Source organism: Mytilus galloprovincialis, chromosome 4 (assembly GCF_965363235.1).
Source record: "Mytilus galloprovincialis chromosome 4, xbMytGall1.hap1.1, whole genome shotgun sequence".
NCBI classification, from domain to species: domain Eukaryota; kingdom Metazoa; phylum Mollusca; class Bivalvia; order Mytilida; family Mytilidae; genus Mytilus; species Mytilus galloprovincialis.
In genome coordinates, this window is record NC_134841.1 from 93,555,973 (window position 1) to 93,567,279 (window position 11,307).

Genomic DNA, 11,307 nt, shown 5'->3' on the forward strand with positions numbered 1-11,307 from the left:
GATTTGAGAAATTCTGTATTGTTACAGCCTACGTCATCTTAAACAGCTTTTAAATTATAAATTTCAGAAAACTGGTTGGACCTGGACAGACGGTCAGAGTAACCAGTTTAACAGTTTCAAAGACCAAACACAAGGTACAAAAGCTACATGTACATGTTAGAAATGACATATACTGCTTTTTTGAATTAAGAAAAAGGTATTAAAAAGATAATCCAAGTTAAATTCAAAAAGGGAAAGTCCTAAAACATGTCTACGTCAACATTATCAACCAACGGAAGTTATAATCTAAATGCGTTGTACAAATGTTTTCCATAGACAATACTGGATTAAACTTGGTATTTATAGCTAACTAAGCCTCCCTCTTGAAGGATAAACGTGTACAGCTCCGTAAAACATAAGAATGATTTGTTTTGTTTACATATAACACTAGTAAGATGTTGTTTGTAAAATAAGGAGGCATCCAAAACATACAAATGAATTTTACATCAAAATTTGTACATGTATTTGTAATTCCGAGTTTTGATAAAATTTATTTTGTGCTCATACGTTATCCCCTCCCCTTCTGGTATATTTTTCCTTTTTGATAGAAGTTTGTTTATACAAAAATTGGACAAAGAGATAGGCAGATGGATGTTTAAGCGCTCACAAACATGCTAAAGTTGTCTCATTGGCACTCACACCACATCTTCCTATATCTATAAATCCCGTAAAAAGATATTGAATTATGTTCTTGTTCCAATCAGGAGCCTGTACTACAGTGGTTGTCGTTGATTAATTTATCATAACAAGTGGAATAACATACATACATACCGAGCGCAAGGACAACGCAACACGTTAAGTCCATAAACAATTGGCAAAATTAAAAGCTCAATTTTATCAAACGAATGAAAAATTGTTTTTTTTTCTCTGTTTTATTTGTTTTCATAAATTTGACCGTTAGTTTTTTCGTTTGAATTATTCTTCGTGTATGTTTTAGTCAACTTATATTGTTTTATAAATGTTGGAGTCCTTACTGTGGTCTTTGATTTCTGATTGCATCTTTATTTTTATTCTTGATGCATCATTGTCTCATTGGAAATTAAGCCATTTCTTGTCAATTTAGTATATATGATAATAGTATACATCTACAAAAGATAGCATGAGCAAAAGAATTAAAAACAATATGTTTTTGTTTAATTCCAGACGATGGCCAATGCGTGATGATGGATAGAAGATTTTGGTATGAAACAAACTGCAGCAACAATCATCCGGTTGTATGTCAGGCTGTACCCACAGGTACGTATGTGTTAAAGGTTGCAACATGCAGGTACGTGATTGACTGCAAATGCATGTTTGTTCTGAAAACCCATCCTGTTTTGAGAAAATGAACAGACAATTAAAAAATTAGAAAAAATGCATTTTTTTTTAGAACCTTTAATTAAAAAAAAAATTGTTCATACCTATGTTCAATCGGCATTCACATTGGAACCAACTGTGCCCTTTTCTTGCTGTCTTGCTTCTTTACCCATATGCGTTTGACTATACAGAAACCGTCAATTTACTTCTTAGGATCAAAGAAAAGTAGTTAACATTGTCCTTTAACTTAACTTTCCGCTATACATAGACGATATTCTCCCGCTAAATAAATCAACATTTTGTGACAATGAACGCATCTATTCCATCGCACTACATTTAAATCTGCCTTATATCTTGGCACATCAAGAATTTGACAATAAATGTTTTCGACAAAAGAGATGACTCAAACCTCCCATGCATGAAATTTCTATTTCTATGCAAACAACTTTCCAGCAGCGCCAGCATACGGCTGAGGACATATCTGCAAGTTAATACGATATTCCAGGGCTTGTATCTCCTACCATTATTTTCTTGTTAGAGGGTTGCTGCGCATACGAAATCTATTCAGCAAAGAGTTTCAAGTGGTGACATTGACATCATTCCTTCGTAAATTTTACAGACGCAACAACGAGTTGGTTGACCGTTATTGAATATCTGTTTCACAGATAACAGCGAATATATTCCAATGTTCGAATTAGTCCCCGAGGGTATCACCAGCCCAGTAGCCAGTACTTCGGTACTGGCATGAAAATACTGATTTTTTTGTGTTAATATTAAAATTTCCTGTTACAAAATATTAGAAATTATTATAAATTAAGGAATGAATCTCCCTCATGCAAAGCTTTGATTCCTTTCACGGATTTGGCTATACTTGTTGGACCTTTTGGATTATAGCTCTTCATCTTTTATATAAGCTTTGGATTTCAAATATTTTGGCCACGAGCATCACTGAAGAGACATGTATTGTCGAAATGCGCATCTGGTGCAAGAAAATTAGTACTGTCAATTTTATTCCAAATGTCTAATTACAATCCTTTTCAATTTTCCCCGAGTGTGACCTACCAATATAGACTTATAACAGGATTTATACTAACATAAGCAACACATGTGGAGCAGGGTCTACTTATATTACTGATCACCTGAAATCACCCTTTGTTTTTAATCGGGTCCGTGGTGGGCAGTCTTTTGTTTTCGATGTTGTGTTTTGTGTCAAACAGTTTTTCTGTTGTACTTTTTTCAGCGATGGCGTTTTAAGTTAATGTTAGACTAAAAAGGTTAAATGTCCCTGTGGTATTATCTTTCGCCTCTCTTTCCAAAATCCAAGTTTACAAAAACGTTTTTTATGTAAAATAACTAAAAACGCATCTGCCTACTGATAAAACACAACACATATTAAGTACCTAGACCTTTAATCAGCTCATGAAATTTTCACATTTTTTGTAGAATGTAATATTGCAGATGAATGGCTGTTAACACCAAGCTATCATTGTATCAAGGCACAACAGTCAAACACAACCTGGCACAAAGCCCGAAAAAATTGTGAAAGAAACAACGCTGATCTGGTTTTATGGGATAGCAATACTGAATTCCAGTTGGTAAACAATATAAGCGTCAGGTACATTATAGACATGATATGGAATAAAAAATAAATTTCATTGTTGAATGTTAAGCAATCTACCAAGTAAACAACATTATCTCTGCTTTTATCACTTATTTTAGTAATAAGAAAGCAGATTTTTTGTCATAAACATGTCAGTAAGCCATGATAATATGACTCCTGAATATATCAATATGTTTCATTTTTCCATGTGCGATAATCTACTTAACCAAATTTGTTGTGTGAAATTTACCTAGATTTGGAACGTTAAAATCCTATTTTTCGTATATCGGTAAAAGACAAGTTGCTTGTACGTTATTGTATCTTAGTAACACATCGTGATGGTTTGTAGATGTCACTTTTTCTAAGAAGCGTTCCGGTTTTGAATTTCAGGTAATTTCAAATCTGAAGCATCTAACTATTACTTGTATTGTTCATTCTTTCTTCTGGCACCAATAGTGTCATGGGTTAAGATAAAAACAACTGAAACTCTCTCACTAAATAATTCAAAATTTGATGACTATGTTGAACGCATCTATCAAATCGAACTAGAGATACAGGATACAACAGATACAGTTAAGTCGACCTCATTTCTTGATTTACATCTAGAAATTGACAATGAGGGTCGGCTGAAAACAAAACTTTACGACAAAAGAGATGGTTCCAGCTTTACAATTGTAAACTTTCCATTTCTAAGTAGCAACATTCCAGCAGCACCTGCATACGGGGTATATATCTTCCAACTAATACGATATTCCCGGGTTTGTATTTCCTAACATGATTTTCTTGATAGAGGGTTGTTGCTCACAAGGAAGCTATTAAACCAAGAGTTCTAAATGGTTAAGTTGAAGTCATCACGTGATGGTTGACCGTTATGGAATAACCGTTTCACAGATGATATCGGATATGTTCCTTACGTCAATCCAATTCATTAAAGTGACCTACCGAATTAGACTAGTAGCCGGATTTGTTATAACATAAACAACACCACGCGTGCCACATGTAGAGCAGGATCTGCTTACCCTTCCAGAGCACCTGAGATCACCCCCAGTTTTTGGTGGGGTTCGTGTTGCTTATTATTTAGCTTAATATGTTGTGTCATGTGTACTATTGTTTGTCTGTTTGTCTTTTTCATTTTTAGCAAAGGCCTTGTCAGTTTATTTTAGATTTATGAGTTTGAACTGTCGCTCTGGTATCTTTCGTTCCTCTTTTAGGAAGTATGAAAACTAAAACCAGCCCAGACACAAGATCATCTAAAATCGTTAAAGAAAATGTAACTCAGATTAGGAGAGTTGCAAGCTTCGTTTTAACAAGCACATATTCTAGACATAATTTATCATTTGAAATATACCAACACCGAAATGCTGTTTACCAGGGAATTGCCCTTTCTCCGTATACACGAAGGACTGGACGTTATGCAAACCTCAGTTAGTTAATCAATCTAATCACTGATATGATGAACAAAATCATTGATTGTCTATACGTTAAGCTTTGGAAAACGAGGATAAGCGGTGATTCAAACTTTGGGTTTAATATGTTATGTGTATTATAAGATTTGAAAAATAAAACTCAGACGACTCGCGAATCTCATGTTCAGTCCCGGTCCCTTTCACGTTTATTATTGCCACGCCACATTACAATATTGATTGATTTCAATCATACTGACATCTTTTACCATGCTTATTTATTTGATAACATTTGAGTTTGTTTAACCTTGGAGATAGATTTAAGCGAGTATTTTGAGTAGGTAATTGTGTTTGATTATTTTATTACAGCTTGGACATTGCTTTGTGGATAGGACTTTATTACAACGATTTAAATAAGTTATTTACCTGGGTCAATGGAACAGCAGCATCCACAGTTATATCAAGTCAACACACATTTTCGTGAGTAGAAATGCTTATTAAAGACTTGTTAAGTTACAAGAGCATACTCAACAATACAACTCAGAATTTGGGTTTTATATCATGTATTCGTATAATGAGTTTTTAGCATCATTAATAATATCTACTTTTCTACGTAAGTTCTAATAGATAATACAGTATAAAAAGCATGGACATAATTTTTATCTATAATATCAGATTTTCATTAAAGGTTAGAACATAAAGCATACGTTTGTTTTCTTCGTTTAAAACGTTTTATAATTTGTTCTGTCGAATGTTTGTTTTATAGCTAACAATACAGTAGGGGTTTTGTTCATTGTTACAAACCGTGCTGTGATCTATGATTTTTAACGTCTCTACTATTTTTCCGTTTTGAATAGTGTTTTCATTGTTCATCATGCTATATCATTCGTTTTTGTAATACTGAAATTCAGAGCAATGACTACAAACATGAGGATACACGCGATGAAAAAATCACCCATGCTCGAACCTCTTAGTTAATCAAGGTTTTCTTTTTTTTTTATATATATATTTTGAATGACATCTGGCATTGGTTAATAAACTTTTACCGTTTGGTCTCATAAATTATTGAATTGTTCAATTAAGCTTCGATTTAGATATTGTCGTCTGTTTAGGGTCAAGTGGCAAATATTTGACACTTACTTATATATTTGATAACGCGCTTGATTCAACATATTTGTGATAACAGCCTTCTCTTATAATGTATCTTTTCTGAACAATGCCTGATACCATTCAGTAGTATTGTAGTAGTTTTCTAGTTGTTGCTTTCCGTAAGTTGCTATAGTCAAGCGTTTGATTTTGTCAGTCTGAATATTTTGTGCTTGATTCGACCGATATTTTAAGTATTTTTGTTTTGTTTTAAATTTTACGAAAGAAAAATACATGTATCACACGAAACAATTCAGTAAATTGTGTTGTTCTGATCTATCGTTTCTAATTTTTAGTTCAACCTCAAAACAGTGTATAGCTTTGCAACCAGATGATAATCGACAGAAATCGGTAATGACTCAGCGATCATGTGATGAACAAATTGGATTTATTTGTCAACTTGGTGAGTTCATTTTAATATGAGTTATCACGAAAATATATTTATATGTAACTATTAATGAATAAGATGAATTATATGTACAGTAGCTTAAATAAAATCAATATGCATAAAGAATATGTTCAATGTTTGTACAATATACATATCTAGTTTTTCAGAAGGTCTTTTGTTAAAGTTTGGACTTTTCATCATTCATATCTTATCAGCTTTCGAGACGATCTTTTTCCTTCTGATAATTGAAAAAAAAAATATGTCAATGAGTACTTTGCTAAAGAAAACCTTCGGCCAATGATATGTCAAATTCTTAAAATATGTAAATGCGATTTTATTAAGTGACATGTACTCTTCCGTGATTTTGTAAACATTGAGTTTGTAACAACACTTTTCGACAGTTCATTTCTGTTTGTCGAGTCTCAAGAAAAAAGATAGAGCTTATTCAGAAATTCTATTAGAAAATAATCGAAATCTATCAACATTATAGAATAGAAAAACAAATATCATTTTAAAGTACATGGTGTAATTCAAGGTGTCTAAGAAACTGTCGCTGTCCGGACGTGATAGTGTATTTACACCTCCCCACAACAAAAACAACACCATGTTCATATATAAGAGTAATTGTAGGATACTGACAGCTAGTTCATAGCCAATATCAAAGAATGAATAACTTTTTTTTATCTCGTAAATTATGCTCCTTAAAATATTAATTTTAAATATTCAATACAGGACAACAACGATTTTCCTCCAATTAGGAATATTGATTAATTAACTCGTGTACCAAAAACTGTTTTTATCGTCTAATTTTGTATTTAATGCTTTCATTTGAATAGTGTCTGGCCGTAGAACTACGTATACAATAACAGACGCATCAACACCAACAGATGCAGCAACAACAGACGCATCAACTACAACAGATACATCACCAACAACAGATACAATAACAACGATAGACGAAAAAGTAACGGTGACAGTATCGTCGACGTTAGATGGAAACACCACCACTGAATTGTTTACACCTTCTTCCAAGATGTCTACCAACGATGCATTAACCGGGCTTACAACACAGAATAGAAATAACAACATGACAACATATTCTCTACAGGAAAGGCAATATCATCTTGAAAAAGATGCACTGCAGGTTTGAATATCACACTGTTTCTCTTAAATTAATTTAGTCTTTTACGGTCAATTTGATACATCATCTGGAAAGGTCTGATCAATTATTCATTCAGTCATGTTTTGTCTTTGCAACTGCAATAATTTCAGTACTGTTCTGAAAATTCGCTTGCAGTTCATTTGATACCATTTAGAAGGTTTGTAGGCAATTCAACGTAATGTTGATGTGAACAGGCTAAACAAAACTAACGAACAGTCTAAACATGGATGGAAAAGATTTAAATTCTGCGAGTGAATTGTCTGAACAATACTGAATTTAACGCAAATGGATAAGTCTGAAAATAAACTAAAAACTGAAAATAACTATATTGAGTGTTGCTGATGAAAGTAAATCTACACATGTGGAGCAGGATCTGCTAACCCTTCCGGAGCACCTGAGATCACCCCTAGTTTTTGGCGAGGTTCGTTTTGCTTATTCTTTAGTTTTCTATGTTGTGTCATATGTTCTATTGGTTGTCTGTTTGTCTTTTTGACTTTTAGCCATGGCATTGTCAGTTTATTTTTTATGCCCCACCTACGATAGTAGAGGGGCATTATGTTTTCTGGTCTGTGCGTCCGTTCGTTCGTTCGTTCGTCCGTTCGTTCGTCCGTCTGTCCCGCTTCAGGTTAAAGTTTTTGGTCGAGGTAGTTTTTGATGAAGTTGAAGTCCAATCGACTTCAAACTTGGTACACATGTTCCCTATGATATGATCTTTCTAATTTTAATGCCAAATTAGAGATTTTACCCCAATTTCACGGTCCACTGAACATAGAAAATGATAGTGCGAGTGGGGCATTCGTGTACTGAGGACACATTCTTGTTAATTCATGAGTTTGACTGTCCCTCTGGTATCTTTCGTTCCTCTTCTACAAAGGTGATAGAAACGCTTTAAATTTTTAAAGTGTTCTTTTTACCTAAGTTATGTTATGGCATCAAATTTTCCGTTTGTTTTAATTTTCATTTTAATATAGTTTGCACAGCAAATCAATGTTCAGTGTAGTGTGGATGGAATGGATAACATGACAAAGGCTGTTGCAGGAATTTGTACAAACTATCTTAAAGTGATCGACTTCACAGTCTTTTTGAATGTAAGTTGTAGGTAAATTTCTTCTTTAAACGTACGTAATGTCAGACTGTAGATATTATCAAGTGTACACTTACATTTAAAAACGAACCAGTCGATCAAATTATTTTCTTTGAAAATTGGCTTTTACGGTGACAGTTTCATATCAAAGGTACATGTATAATATTTGTTCCCGATTACCTTTATTTAGCTCTCTCTATTTAGACGATTTTTATTCCATTTATGTAGGCTAACATTAACATACGATGATAATCTTAATCCTTTGGTAGATGTTTTAACACACATTTAGGAACTGTTTGTTACTATAACGTTTAAAAACCATACATTAATAAGACGATGCAGCCATGACAACATCATGGATTTCAAATTTGTGTTCCCGATAATGTTAACTTTACACCTAAACACCGACCATAATATAATAGCAAGTTTACCAAATTCAGAGTACGTTAATAAAGCTTTTATTTCTTTATTTAAAGATTCTCGCTGCAAACAAAAACAACGTTTTAAAAATGATGTTTTTCTTTAATCAACATAAATTATGGGTGACAGCAATTATAAGACTGCGACGTTTGCCAAGTTGAAAGTTACATGGTCTCCTTAAATTGTCTTTTTTAACTTTTTAACTCCGTAGATCTATTGACAGAATGAAAAAAAGTCTATTAAATTTTCAAAAAATCTAACAGTAATCGTACGACCTTTTAAGAGTAAACGGACATCATACAGCATACCAAACTATTGAATGCCCCGACATGAAAAATATAAAATAATTCAAACGAGAAAACTAATTGTGTGCGAATAATTAACAAAACCAAATATGATAAACAGTCTCTAAATTACAGACTCCCGGTTTGGGAAGTGCATACTAGACTAAGGCGGGATTCTTATTTTTCCTAGATTTGAATAGTTTTGTGACATATTTTTATTGTAGGTTCTATTAAAAATCTTGGATAGTGCATTGGAAAACAATATTGACAGCAGCCTTCACAAATGTCTGGTAAGAGCTTTGTTTTTAATTTTCTTGCAAATCAAACATGGCTTAGAGAGTATTAAAGGAGTGCAATCAATTAATCGCGGAAAAATAGAACTACTCTTTGATATAAAAGACTAATAACAGTCGACAAAAAACACATATTTTGTTTTAGAAAAAGCAACCCGAACGACACGAACACACCAATACTAAATACGTGTGTTCCAATATGATAACAAATTAGTGCTCCACTAGTATCGTGTTTCTTACTTAAAGCGTTTGCATTCAATGATACGTTGTATTTCGGTTTGATCTTAGAAACGTCCACTTTATTATGTCAGCGACTAGCACAACATCAACGGAGTAATTATTAAGTGATTTTCATGACGGTTCACAGATGTTAGTCTAGATATAAAACTCTTTTTTACTGCTGCCTTATTTCAAATAATGTTCTGTTAATACAATAAACACTGCTTCAAACAGAAGGTAGTTTCATAATAACTCACCAGATCTGTTTTATTGTTGATGAAATAGAAGTTAATAATTTTGAAAGAGATATCGTTTATATTTTTCTGAACCAACAATACAGCTTCTTTTAAGGATGTACAGTAAATGAACAATTTAGTTAATTCTTAGATTCTTAGACGCTTAGAACCACAACAGCAGAACGTAAGTAAAATCCTTCATGGGAATTTTCATTGGAGAATAAACAGATGAAGTATTACCTCCCTTGCATATATTTTCTTTAAAATGTACGAAATTTCACACATATTTTTGTTTTATTCAGAACGGTTACAGACATTAATTTACTATTATTTTTCTGGATTGTTTTCGTAAGAAGAGTTATTTTTCTATGTTTTTGCGTCATCCGGTTTCCAACTCAGTTGACATGTCATACTTTTATCTAGAATTGCTTATATGGATTATCACTTTCTAAATATGCTTGGAGAAAATACTTAAACAAACACACTTAAGGAATGACTGTAATATTTTTTTCTGTCTATGAAGAAATAACATAACAAATTTGGTGCACACTGAATAACGAGCGTAGTGGGTTATTTAACAGTGTGCACCACATTTCTTATGTTATTTCAAATAGACAGAAAAAATATTACAGTAATTTCTTATAATTTAATTCTAAATTCCATTTTAAACCGTAGAAAACCATAAAAAAAAACGTTGATGACGTCACGGTTACATGACTAAATTATGTCTATGATCTGATAACAAAATAACGCCAGCCAATCAGAAGCAGGGATGGGTCCGATTACTTGCAATGTAATTGATTAAATTACAATTACTTTGTCATTTGTACGATTAAATTTAATTAATGATTACATCATTTCTGAAGGTATCTGATTAAATTAATGATTACATTGGCAAAGTAATCATGATTACGTCTGATTACAATGAATTTAAAAACAAAACATTTTGAATGATGTGAATGAATAAACGTTCAATATATCTATAGCATTTTTGAGAAAGTATTTTATTTGATACATTATAAAATGATAACTTTAAACTTCATCTATTTAAATAAACACCAAATTTCCCTACATATACATACATGAACATTGTGTCACTGGTTATCATATATTACACTTTATCACCAATGATCTCTGAATTATTTTGAATTAAATCTAATAAAGATTTATAAAGAGTTTTTTGTTTGTCTTCTGACCTCTTTCATACTTTATATGTATTCCAAGGTGCAGTTTATGGAAGTTAAAATATGGATGAAATAAAGTTACCAGTTAAAACTATGTTAAATTTTAATAGAAATGTTTAATCAAATTTTAAACAATATATAAGTACTAAAAATCATTGCATTTTACATGTCCAGTCCAAATACATTTTTTTTTAAATTTTAAACAACATACATGTATTTGTCTAACTTTTAATTCAGTTTGTGCTAATTAGATAAATTTTCACGTCTGATTTATGTTTTATCATATATATTTTCCTACAGCTATACTCAATTGGTAATTGCAATAAAAACAATCCATTAGTCTCCTACCTGTCAATTCAAAGTTGACAAAAATCACAAAAATTAACAAAAGATTATAATTCAGTGTTAAAGAAAAGTATTACTTGAATATATAACAGTTATTATCAAATATTAATATGAAGATCATTAAATGATGAATATGTACAATATCTTTTACTAAGATAAAAGGTATATAATTTTATGATATGTCTCTGCTTAGGCTAATGATGACTTT

The 11,307-nt window shown here is 32.1% G+C and overlaps 1 protein-coding gene across 1 annotated transcript; it reads left to right on the forward strand.

The window, feature by feature from the left end:
* The first annotated feature begins 4,710 nt into the window (after positions 1 to 4,710).
* Positions 4,711 to 9,712, forward strand: LOC143070845 (uncharacterized). Its single transcript, XM_076244965.1, has 5 exons — positions 4,711 to 4,818; positions 5,781 to 5,887; positions 6,709 to 7,016; positions 8,006 to 8,122; positions 9,047 to 9,712. Exons 2-5 carry the CDS (start codon positions 5,839 to 5,841, stop codon positions 9,224 to 9,226), a joined length of 654 nt encoding a protein of 217 aa, XP_076101080.1. The 5' UTR covers positions 4,711 to 4,818; positions 5,781 to 5,838; the 3' UTR covers positions 9,227 to 9,712.
* The last annotated feature ends 1,595 nt before the right edge of the window (positions 9,713 to 11,307 follow it).